The sequence below is a fragment of the Chiloscyllium punctatum genome, chromosome 45, assembly GCF_047496795.1.
Source record: "Chiloscyllium punctatum isolate Juve2018m chromosome 45, sChiPun1.3, whole genome shotgun sequence".
Lineage (NCBI taxonomy): Eukaryota > Metazoa > Chordata > Chondrichthyes > Orectolobiformes > Hemiscylliidae > Chiloscyllium > Chiloscyllium punctatum.
The window spans coordinates 8938809-8962713 of NC_092783.1; the positions used below are offsets into that span (position 1 = coordinate 8938809).

General features: G+C 38.1%; 1 protein-coding gene across 3 annotated transcripts in view; it reads left to right on the plus strand.

Annotated features, from left to right (window-relative positions):
- Positions 1-23905, plus strand: part of LOC140467147 (synaptotagmin-B) — a 663372-nt gene that overhangs the window by 334047 nt on the left and 305420 nt on the right. For all 3 annotated transcript variants that reach the window (XM_072563238.1, XM_072563236.1, XM_072563237.1), the window contains one exon: positions 908-950. In XM_072563238.1, the coding sequence (XP_072419339.1) occupies positions 947-950 (4 nt within the window). In that variant the 5' untranslated portion in view covers positions 908-946. The remainder of the gene's footprint in view (positions 1-907; positions 951-23905) is intronic.

Genomic DNA, 23905 nt, shown 5'->3' on the forward strand with positions numbered 1-23905 from the left:
CATTTTAAAAGGAATAACATAAAAGTTATGAAGTCTTGCTAAAATGATACAAGGCATTGGTTAAATCTGGAAGACTGTGAACAGTTTGTTTCCTGATCTAAGGAAATATGTACTGGCACCTGAGGCAGTCCAGAGAAGTTTCACAAGATTGATTCTGGGGATGGTGTGACTTTCTTTTGACGGGAGGTTGAATAGGTTAGTCCTGTGTTCGCTGGAGTTTAGAAGTAGCATATGATTCATGGAGGGAGGTGCAGCTAAAAGGCTGTTTATTTTCTGGGAGAGTCTAGGACCAGAGAACATAATCTTAAAGCAAGAGGTCACTGAGTTAGGGCAAGGATGAGGAAGAGCTTCTTCTGTTAGAAGGTAGTGAATTTGTGGAATTCTTTATAGTCACAGATCATTAGAGGCTGAGGTAGACAGATTTTTAATACATAAAGGAATCAAGGGTGATGGTGAACATAAAGCTGAGGATTATCAGAACAGCCGTGATCCCATTGGATAGCAAAGTAGACTCAGTGGGTTGAAAAGCTTATTTCTCCTACATCTTCCAATCTCATTTTTCTTGTCATACTAGAGTGAATGGCCCACTGACAACCTCTGAATCAATAAACTACATAAAACTGTACCTACCAACAAATTGTCCATATTCAATGTGAAAAATCAGGGAAAGCATTGGAAATTTCATAACCTTTGATTTCACCTGATTTAATCCAATCATGTCGTTTTTGAGACTGTGATAACAAAGGCAAGTAACAATGGTAATGGGACATCAATTTCTCTAGTTTTTTGCTCTGACTAATTATACTGCAATCAAAGCTGAATCGTGCAATGTAAGATTGGATCTGAAATATTAAGCTTCAGTAGTTTTATTGATTAATGTGTAAATTGCCTTTTTCTTTCCATTCAGCTGAACCAGTGAAAAGAATAGTCTTCGACCAGCAGCGCTATGTGTAAGTGCTTTTTGCTTTTACCATCTCCTGTGAATATAAAAAAATCAAGTTGCATGTTGAAAACATAAAATATTAGTTTTTAGGTCATCGATAGATTGCTCTAAAGTTTGATCAATGACTGAAATTTACTAGCGTTTACATTTTAAGTCTAAGAAAAAAGCAATTTAATATACAAGAGAAAGATCGGCATTTTTTTCCCTAAACATTACTGCAATATTTAACTGTTTATGGAATTTGATTGGGAATACAAAATAATAGTTGACTGCAAATGCCTTATATTATTCTGTAAAATATTTGCAAATTACTTAAAGATCCAAAGCAAATGTAAGTTCCGATGAAATGAAGACTCCAGGGATGTTTGCACTTTATTCCTCTTTCACATCTTTGGAACAATAACTGTATTTGTGCATCAGGTAGGAAGGTATCACCTGCATAGTCAGACACAAGAACATTTATTCAACAATCTGCAATACTTTGGTGGAAGGGTAACAATGGGAATGGAACTCATATATTTGAAGGTAAACACTGGAATGACAAGTGGGCTTTACAAAACAGCTTCACCTGGAACTGTCACAACTCAACTGCACAAAGAATCTGTCAGAAACTTACTTCAAATGTCATAGAAAGACCCGAACAACAATATTACATGTGATAAATTTAACACTCTCATGAGAGTTATCTACATCCATTAACTCCAAAATTGTTCAGTCTAGACAAATATAGGCCTTGGCTTCATATGAATTTCACTCCTGTTGGGTTATGATTTGCTTATTCAGTTTCATCAATTGCACTGGTAACCTTTAGAAAGAAGAGGCTCTCCCTCTGTCTTTGTTTATTGATGCCTTGGTGAACAAGACTTTTATTTAAAGAGAACTGGAATTTCAGTTGAAAGGAATTTAATAATATATGCCTACAGTAGAGAAAAAGAACAACAGTGAATTGAGGTTCAGAAGTCAGAAAAAAGGCATGATCAGAGACAAATAAATCTTAAACTTTATTTGTAAGTTGTTGAGGTCTGTGGTGTTTCAGCTGAGAAATGCTGGCAAATAACTTTCTAAAGCCTGTTGACAGAAATGTCTTAACTACTGGCTATATTCTGCATATAGTATGCAGTTCTAGCTAACTTCATTTCAAATGTAGCACGAGCCAAAATTAAGAAGTCAATTCCTAGGTTTTGTTGAATGAGCCTTATTGTCACATTTACTTACATGAGTATAGTGAAAAGTTTACAGGTCACCACTTGCTGTGACCATCTTAGATACCATTGTACCGAGGAACAGATCCTAAAGTACAAATGCTTGGGGGAAAATTAAAAATAAAGGAATAAAAAGTCCATCAATAAATTAGAAAAGTAGAGGAATAAGAGTTCAAAATAACAGTCCTCCCAACCCAGATATTCTGTGCTTCATGATGGTGATGGAGTAGGACTCCTGAGCCAGAGCTCATCTGCTCTGTCTGTTCCTCTTCTTTTTTCCCCTCTTTCATCACTTTTGTTTTCTGTTTCTTTTCACTCTCAGCAAGGTTGAGGGTGAAAACGAACATGGACCCTTGCCCTCAGCGTGGACTCTGACTCCCGGCCTTGCGATGAAGCACAGCATAGTTGTTATTCTGAACTCTTATTTCTCTATTTTTCTAATTTATTGATGGACTTTTCATTCCTTTATTTTTAATTTTCCCCCAAGCATTTGTACTTTAGGATCTGTTCCTCAGTACAATGGTATCTAAGATGGTCACAGCAAGTGGTGACCTGTAAACTTTTCACTATACTCATGTAAGTAAATGTGACAATAAGGCTCATTCAACAAAACCTAGGAATTGACTTCTTAATTTTGGCTAGTACTACATTTGAAATGAAGTTAGCTAGAACTGCATACTATATGCAGAATATAGCCAGTAGTTAAGACATTTCTGTCAACAGGCCTTAGAAAGTTATTTGCCAGCATTTCTCAGCTGAAACACCACAGACCTCAACAACTTACTGACACTCCCTGACAACACTCAAGTAAATTATAAGACCAAAGGGTGTAGTTTTCCCTTGCTTGAGGGTAGTAAGATTCCTGTTGGGTAAGAAATATAATAGGGCAAGTTGGCCCAAGCAAGGTGCTCACTCCCTTCTTTCAACTTCTCTAATTAGGTTCTGTCGAACATCCTCACCCTACCACTTTCAACAAGGTACTCAAAGATATTGGGCAAGAAAGCACAATCATTGAACTCTTAGGAGTACAGTAAGATAGGAAGCAAATTGTGAAGAAAATTAGTAAGAAAATATAAATATTTTTCAGGATTGTTTGGGTACATAAATGTGAATTGTTAAGTATAATTTTAAAAAAATAATTATTGACGTTGTTCCCTCCTTTTTTCTTGCTATGTAAGAGGAATTGAAGTTAATCATTTGTATATTTTGGATTTGGGAACGTTGTACAGTACCATAAAATGGGCCTCTTGAACCAGACACCCTTTTTCTTGACTGAATCCTGCCAAAGGATGTTAGTTTTGTGCAGTAAAGATTACTTTAATATCTAATTATTTTTCTTTGAAGAGGTTTACTGTTCCACAATGTGTTTGTCAAGAAACAGTCACCATTTGATCTAATAGGTTCACTTACTTCAAGGCAGCTTTTAGGATAATAATGTAATGAATACTCAATATGCTGCAACAACCTGACCACCAGATTATAAAGAATATAAATATTGACACTGAATTGAAATGCCAGCTAAGATGTGAACATGCAGACCACAGGGATTTTGCATGTTCCTCTTAGGTGTTGTGTTAAATAATGTTTGCTCAGTAGCTGAAGCAGTTGGACAATTCATTTCAAATGAAAACTTCTGCTTGGCTTCTAGAGCTACCGTATTTTTGCCAGAGTGATAGAGATATTGGATAGAAATTTACATGTTGTACATGATAATATCCTTCCTGGACTGTTGTAAAATCGTGCATGGTGACATCAGGTTAGGTCCCTGACTCATTATGCCTAACTGAAATCGAGAGAGGCGAAATGTCAGAGCTGTGTGTCTTCTGGTATGAGCCAATGAGGAGCTACTTGGTGCCATTAAACCACCAATTCACACTGATTTTTAACTTCTCCTGCAATTGAACAATGGTCACATGGGATGCACAGTAGGGAAAAAATTATGGCAATTTCATCTGAGGAGCTCAAGAATACGACAAAGGATTTTGCTCAGTGGGGGACTGGAGGCTGAAGCTCAGACTGCATGTGAGTGAAAGGAATTTATTATCTGAATAAAGTGAACAAACACCTAATGTTGAGTCAGTCAAGGGTCCAGCTATAAGGAAGAGGGGCCCTGGGGACACCATCAGGGTTTAGGGGAAACAGAGGAGACCTGAGACCATTGAAATAGTACATTGGAGAAATTGTTGGAGAAATCAAGCGGAGGCAAAGGACAGAAGTGTGCAGACAGAAAAGTGGAAGGCATCATTAGATCAGCCACGATATCATTCAATATCAGTGCAGGCTCAAGAGGCTCAAAAGCCTATTTCTACACCTAATTCATACCTTTGTATGCTCATACACTCTGATGGAGTCTCCTCAAGTGAGGGCGAATGACAAAGGAGGGCAAGAAGGGCAACTAACCAGCCACATGGTTAGTGTGACCTGTTACAAAGTTGTGAAATGTCAACTCCTCTGTTGCTGCCTGACCTGCTGTGCCTTCTCCAGCTCCATACTTTATTGACTCGAAAGTGTCAGAAGATCTCAGAAAGGAGAGTGGAAAGAGCAGTTCAAGGAGAAGATGTAACCCTGATGGAAAGGGTCAAAGCAGTGTTCAAGTTACCTTCAGATGACTGAATACCAGTGTCACAGAGGGTATATCTTTCTCAAAAAGACGGTCAAATTCATGATTAAGGTGATTTAAAGAGAGTTAAGTTTCAGTGGCCATCAGATGCCTAAGGTACTAAAGACCAGGCAGAACTAAAATTTCTACACTTTGGAATCCTTTCAAGGATAATCAGGTGATCAGTGGAATATCCCAATGATCAGTCCACCATTGTTTGAAAGATATAATTGACACATCGCTCGAGTTTAGTAGACAATTTCATGCTACTAAGGATGATAGCCAGGCCAGGAGAGCAAAGGGTTTTGGGAGCATTGCAGGATTTCACCAGGTTCAAGGGGGCATCAATTGGATGCATGCGAAAGATTTAAGCAAAGTCATTTTGACAGGTGGATAGAAGTTGAAACCATGTGAAAAAAAAAGAAATCAAGCTCTGAGAGAGATTGTTCTCTTGGAAAACTTTAGAGCCTCACTACCTTTTGTAATAAAAAAAATATGTTGAAGACCAAAGGGTTGCAAATTCTTGACAGATAGCAGTAATAGCTCAAGATTATGAGCTCATCCATAAAACTGATCTTTTTTTTTCTTGTCAGCCCCATAAATTAAAGAAGAATAGAGATGCATGAGTGAAAGAAAAGCAAGTAGCCAAGGTAAAGGAAGGTACAGCTGGGAATACCACAACATCTGACCCTCAGATCAGAGAGGACAGCATTAGGGATAGAGGTGAAAACCAAAGGTTAAAGGGACACTATCCTTCAGAGTCCTGGAAATTGTGAGTTCATGAGACAAATTGGCATTTGTAAAAATAAATCTGAAAATGAAACTCAAAAGGAAAATGTCAGATCAATTAGTAACTTTAACAACAACCAAACAATCTTGGGGAAACACCAATGTGAGGGCAGGTGAGATAAATAAGCTAGATGAGAGGTATGCAGGATTTTTGGCAAAAGAAAAAATAACTGCATTTTTTCTTCTAAGAATATAGCCAAACCCATAACTATATTAAGGAACACTGGAGTTATTCAAGCTCTTTAGCTGAAGAAGGATATAGTTTTCTCTCCAGAGAGTGCAATGAAAGCCAAAGTGTTAATCAACAGATTAAGGGAAGAGTATATTGCCGTTTCATTATACAACATGACGTTGGAGTGTGACTTGTCCAGAGCAGTAGGAGTTGTTAAGAAATTACCTGTGGAGAGAGGTAATGATTTGGGTGGAGTAAAGTTTATGCCTTTGTTTACAATCACAGAACTCTTAATGAGACTAAAGAGATGGACCAGTTACAAGAACGAGTTCCAGGTATTGCTATGTATGGTGACCAGGACAATGGATGAACAAAGTTCATAGCCAGAGATCACAGAAATGACACAAGGAGAGTTAGAATAAGTGAAACTTTATTTAAAAATTAAGATTATTCAAAGAAACTATTTGGCATGTCTTTATTAATTGGAGCTCCGAGAGCAGATCCCAAGTTAAATAAATTAGGAGATTGCTCACACTCAAGTTGAGACTGGGAATTCTGGAGTGCTATTATATTTGAAACAAGTTTTGATGAGGAAGTGTAGACCTCACAGACCCATATGCAAGGTATGGACAGAAGTTCAAACATTAATGGTAGCATCCAGATATCATGAGGATACATTAAAACAGCATATGAAAATCCTATGGGAAGACAGGTATGAAAAACTCAAGTGTCAATAAACAGGTACCTTACATGGCCAAGACTTTCTGAGGATGTCTTTCCATACTCTAAAACATCATACATGCAAGATGGTTGAAAAGCTAATCGAAGAGAAAGCTTTAAAACCGTTCCAGTTTTTGAAGAATGACTCAGTGGAGTGTTGGTACATTGTGTAGCATTAGTCTCTAGAGTGAAAGCTTGACACCAGCATAGTCTTACAATTTGGATATGACAATCTGATTTCCAGAAGCTGTCCTGTTGAGGAGAATTACAGCTCTGTCCAATAAGAATTGTAATATGAAATTCAGCAATGAACTCTGGATGGAAATTTTGATGGATGCACAGGTGTTAGTCAAATCAGAGGAAAATTCTAACTGTGATAAATAAATTACTCTTTTATTTGATCAAAGGATAAAAATACTGAATCAAGGGAAGTGGAATGACCTTATCATTAAAAAGATGGATAGTTAGACAATGAAGCAAATATTAAGTGAAGAAGTGGCCTACTGTTCTTTGTTGTTCATCTGTTCATAAAATTGTATAAAAGATACATGAGAATGAAAGGATGTAAGGTTAACGTTTTTACGTCAATCTGTCATATGCTTTGTTAAGAAATGTAGTTTTGAACTGCATCTCTCCTACAGAGGCAAGTAAAGACCACTTTTATTTTTGTGTTGGACTGTGGATCAAAAAGAGAAATAATATGTATTGCTTTAAACTAAGGAAACTGGGCAAGAAGATGTTTGAATTTTTAAATAAGCAGTTATTTGAGCACATTCTAAGCTATATAAGCAATGTTTCTTTTTTTGAAGCAATGAGAGAAAAGTCCAGACGGCTCTTGTGTTCAGGACAAGACCGTGTTTGATTGGCTTTCAATTGTCACCAATTATTGTGAGTTCAAGGGAATTCAGCACAGTCACAATCTTTGGTTCCTGGGAAGATGCCTAAAGCCTTATGTTTGCACAATGCAGCAGAAACATCCAACCTGCAAAAAGAACGCATCAATCGTGTTTTATTTCCTTTCTGTGTGGAGAAGTAAAAGAAAATTCCTTATAACTAGTTACACTCACTCAGTTTTCCTTTGTAAGATGATCTTTCTGCAAATCCTCTGTTGAAAGGGAAAGGGAAAATCATCTTAAGAAACATTGAAAATGCAAATTTTTAACCAATGAATGAAAGATTAAGAACCGATATACCCGCACCTAGTGTCATCAACAAAGAGTTTTCATGAATCAAAATAACCAAAAGAAAACAACTCATCAACATCTATTGTCCAAACCAGCACTATTCCTGAATCATTTTTTTGTCCACCCATAATATTTATGTCTTTGTAAATCTGTTAGTACATGTGAATATTAATTTCTAAAAGGGGTAAAGTTTAAGTTATGAAGTTTAAGGTTTTTGATTAGAAGTTCAACTTGTCTACTTTTTTTGCTATTGGTTAGATTGCAATAAATAATATTTTAAATATCCAGTGGGAGTACTCTTTAACCAGAATTAGATAGGACCTTCTTGAATAAATGCTGTGTGCCATCAAACTCATAGAGTTATTACAGTAAAATGGGACAGTTGAAGCCATCAAGTTTGGGTTGACTCTCTGTTCAGCATTCTAATCAGTCCCATTCCCTAGCTGTATGCTGTAGCTTTGCAAGTTCACTTTGTTCAAGTGCATGTCCAAATTCTTTTTGAAGTTTTCCTTCTCTCTACTTCCACCACTCATAGCCAGAAAGTTCCAAAAGATCACCACCCACTCCACAACATAATTCCTCCTTCCAAACTCCTTTGCATTTTTTTTAACTAAAATCTTTAAATGCACACCTTTACTTTATCTAATATCAAAGAATGAGAACAGCATTTCTTTGTCTACCTTACCAAAGCCTGTCCTAATCTTGTATACTGCAATCTCCCATCTCTACAAGTTAACCTCATGGCAAAACTCCCCCATCACTGGAATCATTCTGGTAAATCTCTTCTGCACTTCTCAAGGACTCTCAAGTGTCGTGAGCAGAACTAAACATAATACTCTAGTTGTGTCATAACCGGAGCTTTAATAGTTCAGTATAGTTTTCATGCTACGGCATTCAATGCACCTTTTTATGAAGCATACAATCCTATATGCATTGTTAACTGCTCTCTCAACATGTACTGCCACTTTTAAATATATAGGCCCACTTCTCTCTTCTGTACATTGTGAGACATTTAGCTCGTACTGCCCTTTCCTATTCACTCTGCCAAAGTTAAACACCTCATACTTTTTTTAATGTAATTCACTTGTGGGATGTGACTTTCGCTGGCTGCTCAGTGTTTATTGCCCGTCCCTAATTGCCCCAGCAAAGGTGGTGGTGAACTGCCACTTTGCTGCAGTTCATGTGCTGTAAATAGACCCACAATGTTGTTGGGAAAGAATTCCACTTCCTGTGTTAAATCTCACTTGCCAGTCGCCTGTCAATTCTGACAGCCTATCTAAGTCCAGTTGCAGTTTCAATGACTTCTCAGCCAAATTGGGAACAATCAAAAACACTTGGAATATCACTTTGTTCATCAATATCCAATTAATTATATTTAAAACAAAGTGGTCCTAACACTGACCATTAGGTAGCCACAGTTTATCATCATCCAATCTGGAAAAAAATGATTTATCATAATACAATGTCTTCTGACCTTAAAACAATATTTTTCAAACAATTGGACACCAATTCTTCTATTCCTTATCCTCAATTCTATTAAATGTTGTTTAAGTGCTACTTTGACCAATAGTTTCTTATAGTCAGTAAGGGTAACAGCCATTGCTTCCTCTTTTCTTCTTAACCTTCTTTGTTACTTCATCAGAAACTTCAGATGAATTAATCAAGAGCAATCTGTTTTATTTGAAAATAAATCTGGTTCTCCTTAATTAACTCAAAATTCTCCTTATGCTTGATGATTTCTTTTACTCCTGAGGATTGTTTCCAAGATCTCACACAGCACTGGGTTAAACTGACTTGCCTGCAGTTACTGTCCTTGTACACTTTCTTGAATAAGAATGTCACAATTATTATTTTCCATCCTCTGGGAGTGCCACCCACTCCCTTCCCCTCCCTTTCTCCTCTCCTCCCCTGACCCTCCCCCTCAATATTCAGAGAAGATTGAAAGATTATTGTAAACCCTCCTGCCACATTCTTTAGTGGCCTGGAATACCAGCCAAGAGGAGCAGGTGTCTTATTCCTAATAGGCCCAACCTACCTAACTATCACTGCTTTAATGTTGATCAAAGATTTTGGGGTTTCCTTTATGCTGACTGTATTCTTTGTCAATCATTTTCTAATTCCCATCCCTTCTCAATTTGTTATATTTGACTGGATGCTTGCTTGAAGAATTCAATTTGCACCCTGTTTCTTTGGATTGTTCATTTACTCTATCCAAGAAGCCCTGGCTTTGGTGCAACTTGAATGTAGCGATCAGCCATTATTCCAGTACAGTATTTCCTGTCAATTTTTGATCCCATTGTAGCCGATGGAATGAGATCCCTACTCATTCCATTGGCACTCAGAATTCTAATTCACAAATTGAGCTTCAGATTGTTCCTTATTGTTATCTATTGAGAATCTAAACATTATTATACAATGATCAATCTTAGTCATGTGTTCCCCATAAAAACTTGGTCCAATTGGCCCAATTTATTCTCTTGCACCAGTTCTAGCAATATCTCCACTCTAGTTAAATCCAAAATATGTGAGTTAAGAAAGTTCTCCTGAATTCTTCCTTCTGCTTATTTTTTTCTAACATTATCTCAAATATTATTTAGGTAATGGAAGTCTGCTGTTCTAGAGTTCTTGCACATTTCTCTGATTTCTTTGCAGATTTACTGCTCCATATCTCTCGCATTATTTGGAGACCTAAAGAATACCAAGGGAAGTCTAAACATTCTCATTGTGCTTCTCAACACTGACTAAATGGAGCCCATTGCTCCATCCTCCTTTCTTTACATTACTACAATCTTTTCTGTAATAATGTACTGCACTCAACTCAAATTTTCCTTCTCGATCCTTCTATCCTTGAATATTAAATGTACAGTCCTCATTATTTTTAAGCCATGTTCCTGTAACTGTTGTTACATGATATTTTCACAGGGCTGTGTACTCACCAATCTCATTCATCACATTTTGTGAAAACATACATATATTGTAAAATTTGTCTTTATATTCCTCACAGTAATTGTTTTGCTGCAGTAAATGGTAGTGATCCAAACCATGTGTATTTTTTCTCAACTTCCGTTTCTGTAATTGTTTCGAAACTAATAGTTGAGTTTACTGAACAACCTCATTTATCCGAACATCAATTATCCGAATTTTGGATTATCCAAACAAGATCGCAAAGTGCTGAAAAACATTATCAATTATCCGAGCAATCAGTTATCTGAACAAAATACCCCCCGCCCATCTCATTTGAATAATCAAGGTTGTTCTGTATTCAGTTTTTAGTGGAGTCACTAGAGGGAGTGTCATGCATTCTTAAGTAATTCACTGTGAAGTTATGGAAAAATATACAGCATTCACCTGCTTTATGATGGCAGAATCACATGAGGAGTTAGGCAAGGCCCATCTTGACAACAGAAGCAACTCACTGCATCTTTTAACTAAGTGTTGGGTGTCAAAGTAAAATTCTCACTAAATAGAGGCTAGTAGCCTATTGAAGACGATTATCATTTGTTAATGACCTTAACTGTGTATCTCACCTTATTAGTATGCACCTAGCATCCTATCAGCCACTGTGAGCAATCTAGATGCTGTATGTTGTCGATATGGAAGTCAGATTGGGGAACTGGTGACTTCAGTTCACCACTTACTTCATCAATTGAACCATAAATAAGTCATTCATATTGCAGCTAGGTTTTCTAGTTTCTGGTATTTTACTGGATTTTTTTTCTTTTGACCACAAATCTACAACTCAAATTCCATGCTGCTTTTGTTGTGGGTGATGCGGTTACTAACCACCTCAGCATTAGGAACAATCCTGATGATCTTCAAGCAGTTAACAAAAAAAAATTATCTTGAGCAGCAGTTTAATGATTCAATTTGGTGGCCAATTCAGATGTACCTTATGACCAATTAGGATCAAGACAAACATTGATTATTGAGAGCTCTCCGTATTTCAGTGAGGATTTACACTTTACATAAAGAAACATCAAATCTATGCAGCCAATAAAGTATTCAGTGCATATAATCATTTACGTTACCTGCTTGCCATAAACTCCTGAGAAAGCAACTCATTTTCTATTAATATGATGATTCCAGCTTCCACCTTATCTCAGCCATGAATAATTTCAGGTCTGATAAATTGACAAATATATTAGTCATACAAAGCATTAGTCATGCACTCTCCCACACTTTCAATACAGGAATCCAAATATATTCTTGGATTTTCTTAGATTGCTCCATAAAATGCTACTTTTATTGTAATTATGAACTTTCAATTGTTCAAAATTCAGGCTTGGATAAAATTAATAGTATTCCTCCTGTGAATTTAAGCTGTACGTTTCGGAAATTGAATGTACACAGAAATTACAAACCGGTGGACTTAAAAATAATCGCTGTCAATAATAAACATTTGATTTTAATGCTTAAAGGTATATTACAAATGGAGCCTTGTATATTAAGTGTTCATTTTTAATTTTGGATATTCTTAGTTGTGGAAATTTTCATTCTTAACTTTGATTTTGGTCTGATCCTCCATCAAAATATTAACTCCATCATTAGGTCTTCTAAGTTTCACCACTGTAACTGCATGCCTTTTATTTTTAATCTAAAGTCTCTGCTATTCCCATCTGTCCCAGCCAACCGCCAACATCTTCCACCAACTTGGTGTCATGCAAATCTCTGATCCCTATATTCTCACTTATCCAATTCACACATCACCCAAAACCTTTCCACCTCTTTACTTCTCTCTCTCCTCCCCCAATGTGCTTCTTAAAACTTGTTTCTATGACTAAACGTTGTTTCCCCCATACCCCAATCTCCTTCTGTGACTCGGGATTTTTTTTTGCTATTTAAATTTAAATTGTTCATTCTTCCATGAACCCATTTGGACATCTTGGTCTGCAAACATTGTTACATAAAGAAAATAATTACTGCAGTATTAATTATTTCAACTCAAAATGCTATCTTTTTAACTTTTTTTTCAATTTTTTTAAGACACAAATCACTCTTCTGTAAAATAATGACATTCGTTTCTACTGTGTGATTGGCAAATCTGCACACCATCTGGCACACTCACCAGTATGAATTTCATTCCCTTCCGTCTCTTTAATTGTTTGTTACTTAAACTCAGGAGCCCTGACGCCCACAAGGCATTATTAAATAATGGGTTTAAAAGCATGTCTTTAAAATCAATATTTACTATTTTGTGCTATTTTGAAGAAATGAAATTGATGTTGTTAGAGGTGACTTAGAGGTTTAATAGGTGCACCAACTCAGAATCACTCATCATTTTATAAGTTACTCCTCATTCCATTTGGATTTTGATCAAAATACAATATCATTCTGATATAAAAAGCAATGTGGAATCAGAATATTTCATTTGAGAGATTGTTTTCACACTGACAGAGATCCAATAATCTTTTAAAATAAGTAAAAGTTCAGCTGATTTCTTTTATTCGTAGTGTCTTTTGCTATCTGGTTATATCGTGTATCTATGTTGAAATTGCTCTCATCCACATTTTTAAATGCTTTTGTGCGAATGGGATTTATTAACTTGACATTTGGTACTCCCCATTTGTGAACATTGAAGAGGTTCTGTTGAGACTTGGACCTCTCACTATTTTTGTATTTAGGTTTCTAGCAGCTGCAATGTTCTGCTTTCTGTTGGAGGAAAGAATGGAGAAAGGAAGGGAGTTGAATGTTATGGGGGAAAGCATTCTCCCCTGCTGCCCACCAAACACATCTAGCTTAAAAATAAAACCTATTGGCAGCAATCTTACTCGCAATCTGGTGCCTCAGAGCAACAACGTATTGAGGCTGCCTTAATTCACGCAAGGAAGCTGACAGCCTTTTGGTATTATTGCTGGATGGTTAATCCAGAGACCCAGGTAATGTTCAGGGGGGATCCAAGTTCAAATCCCACTGTGGCAGATGGGGGAATTTGAATGCAGTAAAAATCTGGAGCTGACAGTCTAACAATGACCATGAATCCATTCTCAGAAAAGCCGATCCATCTCACCCATGTCCATTTAGGGAAGGAAACTGCCATTCTTACCTGGCCTGGCATGTGACTGCAGACCCACAGCAATGTGGTTGATTTTTAACTGCCCTCTGGGCAATAAATGCTGGACCGGTCAATGATGTCCTCTTCTTGTGAATGAATTTTTAAAAATGATTCAGATTGTGACTTCTGTCTCTCAGGGACCCAAGAGGGATGCTGGAAGTGCGACTGGCCAGCAACTCTGCTGTGCCAGCAATTCCAGTACCAACAAATGGCCAGTGGTGGGACTATAAGCAGCCCCTGAACATCAAGTTGTGAAACAAACTCGGTACCACAGCCACATTTGCTTACCTATCACCTTTATCTCCTCCCCCACTCACCCATTGTACTCTATGCTACTCTCTCCCCACCCCCACCCTCCTCTAGCTTATCTCTCCACACTTCAGGCTCACTGCCTTTATTTCTGATGAAGGGCTTTTGCCTGAAACGTCGATTTTGCTGCTCGTTGGATGCTGCCTGAACTGCTGTGCTCTTCCAGCACCACTAATCCAGTACCTGAACATCAAGTGTCTGGTGCTCAGATTAGCATGGCAGAACCTAGGTGAAGATGGATTTTAAAGGTGGACATTGAGGGATAAAGTGGGGGAGGAGGTTACTGTCTTGAGAATAGGCAGTGTCCCCAGTCAGCATAGGTACACCTTCACAGAAAGTACTACCTTTTTCTGCACATGTGTTGAAAGACTCCTTGGCTGCTCACCATTCCCCAGCTGGATAAAAAATTGCAGTGGAGACAGATTGAAGCCCTGTGTGAAATGTAATTTCCAACTCAAGGGTCTCAATGATGCTAATGGGTGATAGGACTGCCTGATGCCTTAACCATCCCTCTAATAATTTGTGAAGAGGGCAAGAATGAGTTTGAAGATGATAGGCTGTTCATGTGTTTTACACACCCACGTCCCACCTTCAATTATGCTGGCAAGGAACATACCATTCATCTTATGAACTGCATTTTTGAATAAAGTCATCTGAAACGCAATGTAAACTGTGAAAGCACATGTGGAAGTCAGTTTATTTCCTACAGACAACACAATTTTAGCTGGTCTTTGATAGTGAATCTTTCTGACAAAGACAGATTTGGCAGGTAAGTATCATTTTACCAATGTTACATTTCTATTTCCTGCACAATGCAACTTATGGCTTTTAATACCAACTATTTTTATGGCTAGTTTTAGTGATGACAATTTAATCACTGGGGAAAAGTTACTAACAGCTACATTTGCTTCACTTAAGATGGCCTGTAAGCAGTAGAGTGGAAACTTGATCCTTCATGTGTGGTTTGGCTTCAAATGCTAGTCATAGCAGTGAGTACAATTTTCTTGCAAAGGTTACAAATCTCTTTGATGTATCAGCACTTACTGATATTATGTCAGTCAGGGACTTATCAGAGTACTGTCACTGACAATGGTTCCACAATGCTGCTTTACCACAGAGATCTTTCTGTAGCAGTCATCATGTTCTTTACTGGATGTGTAGAAGTCTAAATCAATTTTTATCAAAAACCTGAGACAAAACCTACAATAGGAGTAGTGAACTTTAAAGTGTACTTAAGTAATTCAAAATGGCTAGAATACTGCCTCTGTTTATCAATTGTAATTGCAGAAAAGACTTTCTTACGCATAAAATCAAGAACTTTTTGCTTACAGCAGTATGTAATTACCTTTAATTTTTGGAAGCAACTAGCAAAGGTAGGTCTGGGCTATGACTAATGCAAATGTTGTAGAATACTATGGAAACCATCCAATTATGTGGCAATTAGTCTCCCTAAAGGTGTCCACTGCCCTTAACCTTACAGCTTTAGCACTTGAACACAAAATAATGCATCAGTGGCAGATCTATTAAACAAACAAATTGTTTGAAGGCAAAACAGGCAACAGTTCTTTCTGCATATTGTTGGTTATGCCAAAGGTGAAAGAAAAAATTCGCATTTAAATAGACATTCTGTCTCTATCAATATAAATTCCACAAGAGATAACCATTTGATAGAATACTCAGTGGGGGGGAAATAATCAAGAATATAAAAAATATTCCAAAAATTTGCTTTGTGAAATTGTGTTTGTTTGCATGGAAATTTATTTCAGAAAAGAATTAGTTTAAACTAAAACTGCACTGCAAAAGGTAAATGCACATTTTTGACAGCTAATTAATTTGCCAATATGTCAAGCTGACTATTTTCAGGACAGGGTTTTTTTCCCCCCATTCATTCAGTTCTTACTCGTTATCGACAAAACATTATGAAGAATATTTAGCTATAAGCTGAGCGTGAAAAAGGTACAGTTTGTGCTGATGCAGCTGGGCGTGTGCTATGGAGGATCAATTGACCAAATTCAAGTTTACACTCCAAGACAAGCAAAAATATCCAGCTCATGTCAAATGAGCCCATTTCATAACGCCTGCAAACAAACCTTTATATGGGTGCAGCTGCATTGGGACAGGTTCAATTTAACATTTTTCTATTTTGTGAAGGAGAGAAATTTAAAATAGCCAATGAATACAAATGGAACTTGGTCTGTTCAGTCTATGTCACAATAATTCTCATTTAACTTGTTTGAAACAAAAACTACCATATTATATCAAAAACTAATGAAGCAGTTGTTATGATCAGATGAGGAGAAGGAGAAAACTCTCTCTCTTTCCACATCTTGTTTGACCCCCACAGATTATTTGAAAGGATATATTTGTCTCAGTGAGTGCGTAACTGTTTATTTGCTGTCCATAATAGACAACCCTTTGTCATAGACAGTAATAGACAGGATATTTGAGTTGTTAAAAAGAAGAGGTTTTTTACTTAGACCAGGTTAACTACAATTAAAATAATTTAGAAATCAGATAATCTGATTTTTTAAATATAAAATATATATACAGACACATTTGACATTTACACTCACAGGTAGATTAGAGAATGTGAGTTCAGATATGAAGTTAAAGGGGAAAGTGGCTCTTGAAAGAAAGTTGCAACATGCAAGCTGTCAGGTTTCATTGTTCTTTTTGTCCATTTTTGTGTGGAAAAGGAATAGATTTATTTTAGATCTCCAAATGTAACAAAGTAAGTTGGTCATCTTCGTTTCTTTTATTCAGGAGATAAAATATGGCTACAGTATTAAATTCTCCTCTGATCTTAACAGTATTTTATTTATCTATTTATGTTGGTGAGTTAGCTGCTTTGGGCTGAACTTAGTAATCCTGTTACTTTGTGTTTGAGTGGTTTAAAGTTAATGAATTTGTCCTTCTGGAGACAATAACTTCTGAGTGGAGTTATTTTTCCAAAAAATTCGATTTGTATCACCTGGATAGTCAAAACTAGTAATCAAATTTGCAAGTTATTTAAAGAAAATAAGAAAGAAAATGCTCCAAGTCTTTCTCCTTTGATATTTTGGTTACTTGTTTTACTCTGCAAAGAAAGCAGCTGCTTAAATGCAGAAAGGGCTAGTTAGCTTGTCACTTGACATTCTCTAACCAATTGATCAGTGACTACCTTACTGTCATGACTAGTATATTCTAATTGTCTATCTTACATGATGAGATTATCTACATCATATTCCTTTCATTGCCAGAATGCCATTGTCCAAGTGATAAGGTCTAATGGTTTTACTCCAATTAGTTGAACACCTAGATGATTGTCCTAATGCTTTATAAAAGTATATGAGATGGTTCCAATTCATATTTCTGTAAAACAACTTTTTCTTGATGATTTTTAATGACAGAGCATCTAAATTTCAATGCTATTGGAATGTACAAGGCAAATGTGCAGCCATCTTTGAATGGTAGTCATAATTTGGAGATGCCGGTGTTGGACTGGGGTGTACAAAGTTAAAAATCACACAACACCAGGTTATAGTCCAGCAGGTTTATTTGGAAGCACAAGCTTTCGGAGTGCTGCTCCTTCATCAGGTAGTTGTGGAGAATAAGATTGTAAGACACAGAATTTATAGCAAAAGTTTGCAAGTGTGATTTAACTGAAATTATATACTGAAAAAGACCTGGATTGTTTGTTAAGTCTCTCATCTGTTAGAATGATCGTGTTGGTTTCAGTCCTTTCATATGTAAATCGCAAAACTTTTTTTAGAAGTTACATTCTCAAGCAAACTTTAACAATTGGTGTCATGTCGGCCTAGATAATGTATTGAAGGTGTTAGCTCCCTGTGTGAGGCTATCTATGCCACAATGGTCAGACTGATTCTAATCTAAAAAATGGATTTACAGAATCTTACATGGATTCATACAGTTTTTGAGCAAAGTAAAATGTAATACTGCAAGTACAAATTTACCCCGCAAACGTATATGTGTATGTGAGCATGTGGGTTTGTATGTGTGTGAGAAGGTGTGTGTATGTGTGTGAGTGTGAGTGTAAAGAGGTTTTAAGTCTGTGAAAGGGTGTGTGTAAAAGGGTGTGTGTGGGAGTGTATGAGAGAGGGTCTGTGTGCGTGTGTCTATAGGAGTGTGGGTGTACACACCCTTTCACAGAGAGACACACACACACACACACACTCCTACATGCATACATACATACATATATAAATTTGTGGGGTGAATTTGTACTTGTAGAATTACATTTTACTTTGCTCAAAAACTGCATGAATCCATGTAAGATTCTGTAAATCAGTTTTTAAGATTAGAATCAGTCTGATCATTGTGGCACAGATAGCCTCACACAGGGAGCCAACACCTTCAATACATTATTTGGGCTGACGTGACACCAATTGTTAAAGTTCACTTGAGAATGTAACTTTTTAAAAAAGTTTTGTGATTTACATATGAAAAAACTGAAACCAACATGGTCAATCTAAAAGATGAGGGACTTAACAAACAATCCAAGGCTTTTTCAATATATAATTTCAGTTACATCACACTTGTAAACTATTACAATAAATTCTGTGTCTTACAATCTTATTCTCCACAACCACCTGATGAAGGAGCAGTGCTCTGATAGCTTGTGCTTCCAAATAAACCTGTTGGACTAAAACCTGGTGTTGTGTGATTTTTATCTTTGAGTGGGATCCTGAGTCACTGGATTGTAACTTTAGTTTGTTTTTTTAAAAAAAGTCAATTAAGGATTTCCATATTGCAAGTTCAGCATCTTTTTTATGCATAAAACAAGAGTTCATAATATAATTCAATGTGATCATTGCAGCATTCAAGTCACACACAAAATTCTGCTCTTTTGTGGAGCCTGAATTATTGTATCTGAAACAAAGTATAATTCCAATTGTTTAATGTTCAAGATTCTTGCACTGCTAAATAATTACTTTTATTATGCATGCTGTCTGACGGAATGTTGCAGCATGCAAGCTGTCAGGTTCCTTTGATTTTTTTAATTATTTTCGTATGGAAAAGATATCGGAATTACTTTAGATCTCCAAATGTAGCAAAGTAAGTTGGTCATCTTAGATTCTTTTAATCACATCACACAATGTGGCGACAGTATTTAATCATGGGAGTTTCTCCTATAATCTTAACAGTACTTTATTTATCCGTTTGTTTTGGTATTTCAACAAACCTCTCACCCACTGTTGGAAAGCCCTGCATTTTGTGAATTTTGAGTGCATAAGAGAATTGCAGGCATCAAAGAAAAATGTGGCCTGGAGTTTGTGTTTGCCTGTATTAGTTTCTTTGGAACCAACAGGTGGAATCAGCACAAATAAATTGCAACTTTAAACGGAAATTACATTCAGGTATCTTCAGTTACCATAACTTAACCAATCTTTTACATTGGTTGAAAAATCATTGAGTTAGAAGCCAACCCGATGGCAAAACAGGTCATGTCCCAAATTGAACCATAGCAGGTTTCAGATAATTACAGTAGTTTGAGTGCCTCTGAACTAACAGAAAATGAAGCCTTGTTTTAAACACAACACTACTAGATTCAACTAAAAAGTCGTTGAATATCATTTGCTATTGTACACCAAAATAACAAGCAAACAGCTCTTTGAATTTTTAAAAAACATTTTCAGTCATGTAAAAATCAAGTTAATTGCAAAGAATTAATCAGTAATTTAATATTTATTTTGTAATAAGTCAATTTCAGATTTATAAATCAAATTGACAAAGGGCAATCGTTTTTCAGGTGGTGGGATTTCCCATTTCAACCATGTGAAAGGTTGATGGGGACATGTCTCTGTCGAACAAAGTAATCCCACAGTCGGCTAACACTCATTGTGTGTTAATTGCCTGTAGCCTTGAATAGGATGGCATCTAATTGTTTTTTCTTCAACATGGACATCCAAGATCCATTCATGGCAGAACCTCCTGAACCATAAATCAATTCTGTGACCCATGTTGACAGACAAATCACCTTGCGTGGAACATCGGAGTACTTAGAGGGAACCTTGGCAATCTAACCATCTCTCCCATTGCTCTGCTGAATGCCCCAGCACAGAGTTTCTGGGTAATCTGATTGGTTGCTCTTTGGTCATAACAGTGACAGCAACGACAATGGCCAAGACTGAGACGAGTCAGTGCCAAGATACAAAGTCCAGGAATCAATCCATACCAGGTCAATATGGAGGCTCCTGTAGTGGAAAAGGGAGATGAGATGTGGACTGGGCAGGGAGAGAGGGGTTCAGGACCGGATGGAGAGTTTGAGAGGGTAATGGAGGAGGAAGCACCCATGGGAAACAGATGTGGATCGGGTGGGCAGAGTGCCTCTAGTGGAGGAGGGGGACTCCCAGTGTAGAAAGGGGGTACATGAGAGATGACTCCCTCACCCCAACCCCACTGTGCCTTCTCAACTTTGGCCTGCGGAGGGTCACTTCACCCTATTCCTGAACTCCTAGAGCCAAGATTTTTGTCTTATTGAAAAAATATACTTGGACTTTCTATAAGTAAATACAGCAAGTACAAAACAGTTCTGTACTTACTTTGCAGAAAATAATGTGGAATTTTGACATTCCTTATTAGATACTGTAGGAAAACTAAATTAAACAGAACATGTCAGAATCCAAAAAGGTCAGGCAGGAACTCTGATCCTGATTACCATCTTCACCTCAATGTATATTTGAACCTTGTCAAGTGTTGTCCTGAGCAGCTTTTCAGTATTATTACCTCAAGCTTAGACATGAGGAAAGGTGATGGCAGCAAAATATCAAAGGACACTCCAACATCTGTGCAACTAAAGTCCATTCTTCAAAGTGAAGTAGGGGAGAAAAATCAGAGGAGCAAACAAAAATATATAACCTCCAGCCTTTAGATTCTAATTTGTCAGGTACAAAAGTGAAAATATAGCACAGGTTCTGGAAATTTGAAATCAGAACACAAATTATTAGAAAACTCAGCAGGTCAGGTAGCATCTGAATTAAAAGAAGCAGAATTAACATTTTAAAGTGATATGAGACAAAATTGGAAGAGGTAGAAAATTAACAGATTTGAAGCAAATACAAAACTGCAGAAGATGTTGGGGATAAGGAGAGGCAAGGCCTGTGATAGGGTAGAGCATTGGAGTGATAAAGTGAGTGAAGAGCTGAAAGACAAAAGTGGTTGTTGAAGGGACAATAAACTCAGAAGCTGGGTCCAGGGTAGGGGCTAACAGCAAGAGTAAAACCACTGTCCATCTGCTACCTAAGGAATTAGGAGCATCAGCATTACCTGAGGCCGAAGGGTCGAGTAACACATCTGATCAGAGGTGACTTGGAGAAAAAAAAATCTCTTCATTGTATTTGCAGCCATTTACAGCTATGAGCCTTAGACAGTCAAATGTAGATCCTAAAGTCAATTATTTGAAGTGCAACTGGAAGCTCTTGAAATGTACAGATATTTTCTTGGCATAAGTAACCATTTAGATATTCATTGTCTTATAAATTATGTAGAACCAATCTCTACTTAAATTATGCTTCCAGTCACACTCTTGCAAGTGAGAAGGAGTAGTTTATTCTTTATTTGTATGTTGTGTAGTAATGTATTGTATTTGCTGGGAAACATGTTAATCATAAAATCCTACAGCACAAAAGGGGTTCATTCGTGTTGTGCTGGCACTAAGAAAGGTCTATGCAATTAGATCCACTCCTCTCCTTTTTCTAAATATTCCTGCAAATGAAAGTGATCAAGTTATGTACAAAACTATTTCCTACAATTCCCAAGGACCGTACACTGGACTGTTGAAATGATCAGCTTTTGTGATAATGGGCATTACCAGGTGTACAGCCTTTCTTTATTGATCAGAATGCCTGGATTGTAGGATCCTAGGTTAGAAGTTTATGACCCCTGGAGTTCAGCTTTAGAGAGATTTATTTGATTGTTCCTGAGAGTGTGGGTTAAAGTCTTCGCTGCTTTCCCAACTCTCCTACCAGGTGGGAAAAGTAGTGAGCGGCCTTCCAGCCACAGGCCATTAGTAGCTCTTAAGTAGCCACTTCAGAGATATTTAGTAGCCTCATCCCGTTGTCACTGGATTTCAAGCAATGGTTGGTAGGAGATTCATGATGGTATACTAGAGGTGGAGTAGAGATCAAGCCCTGAGACTTGATACAGAGTGCACCCAATTGAAGAACCCAATATCAGAAAGGATGTACCTACAGTTGTGATATAATAGTCATATATCTTTAAGGAACAGGATCTTAAACCACTGTCAGTCATTATGCATCTCGACAGAATATGATGGATAAGTTCCATAATTGGTCATCGGAGTGAAGCATCAGTGATAGGTCAGAATTAGCATTAGCTTCATTGTAGCATGTTCTTACATTAGAGCAGTCCAAAACTTATGCATCACCACTTATGGTCCCATCGTGGGTACAAAGATATCTAGGTACAGATTCTTGAGTACAAATTCTTAGGAAAAAAATTTAGAAAAATAAAGAATTAAAAAGTTCAGAATAAGAATCCTACCAACTCGGCCATGCTGGGTCTTGCCTCCAGTCTGTGCCAGGCTCACATTGAGGCCAGGGAGCTCATGCTGACTCCGCGCTGAGGCCAGGGAGTCCGCGCTGAGGCCAGAGAGTACGCATCGAGGCCAGGGAGCTTGCGCTGAGTCTGTGCCGAGGCCGGTGAGTCTGTGCCGAGGCCAGTGACTCTGTGCCAAGGCCAGTAAGTCTGTGCCGAGGCCAGGGAGTTTGTGCTGAGGCCAGGGAGTCTGTGCTGAGGCCAGGGAGTCTGCGTCAAGGCCAGGGAGTTCGCGCTGAGTCTATGCTGAGGACAGGGAGTTTGTGCCGAGGACAGGGAATCTGTGCTGAGACCAGGGAGTCTGCATCGAGGTCAGGGTTATTGTGCTGAGTCCAGGCCGAAGCTGGAAGGTCTGCGCTGAGTCCATGCCAAGGCCGGGAGTCTGTGCTGAGTCCATGCCAAGGCCGGGAGTCTGCGCCGAAGCCAAGGAATCTGTGCCGAGACAGGGGAGCTCATTCTGAGACCATGCCAAGGCCGGGAACCTATGCTGAGTCCACGTCGAGGCGGGAGAGTTTGCGGAGAGTCTGCGCTGAGGGCCAGGGAGCCTGCATTGAGCCCACGCCAAGGATGGGGAACCAAACCAAAGATGAGGAGCCCGCGCTGAGTCTGTATCGTCTGGGGAGACTGCACCAAAGCTAGGATGCTGCTCTGAGGCTGGAAGTCCACAATGACTTCACTTGAGGGTCAAAGATGGGAGGTAAGAAGATAAAAAAATGAAGAAATAACATGAAAGGGTTCAGAAAAGATTTACAAGGATGTTGCCAGGGTTGGAGGATTTGAGCTATAGGGAGAGGCTGAACAGGCTGGGGCTGTTTTCCCTGGAGCATCAGAGGCTGAGGGGTGACCTTACAGAGGTTTATAAAATCATGAGGTGCATGGGTAGGGTAAATAGACAAAGTCTTTTCCCTGGTGTCGGGGAGTCCAGAACTAGATGGCATTGGTTTAGGGTGAAAGGGGAAAGATATAAAAGAGACCCACGGGGCAACTTTTTCACGCAGAGGGTGGTATAGGTATGGAATGAGCTGCCAGAGGATGTGGTGGAGGTTGGTACAATTGCAACATTCAAGAGACATTTGGATGGGTATATGAATAGGAAGGGTTTGGAGGGATATGGGCTGGGTGCTGGCAGGGGGGACTAGATTGGGTTGGGATATCCGGTCGGCATGGACGGGTTGGACCGAAGGGTCTGTTTCAGTGCTGTACATCTCTGTGGTTCTATGACTCTATGAAAAACGAAATTAAAAGAAAGAAATGGATGGAGTGAATGAGTTTTGTCTGAAGAGTCCTACTCTGCTGCCATCTTTGATTTTGAATGTAACTTCAGGAAAGATTTAGCAGACATATTATACAAAGAACTGCAGATGCTGGAGATCTGAAAC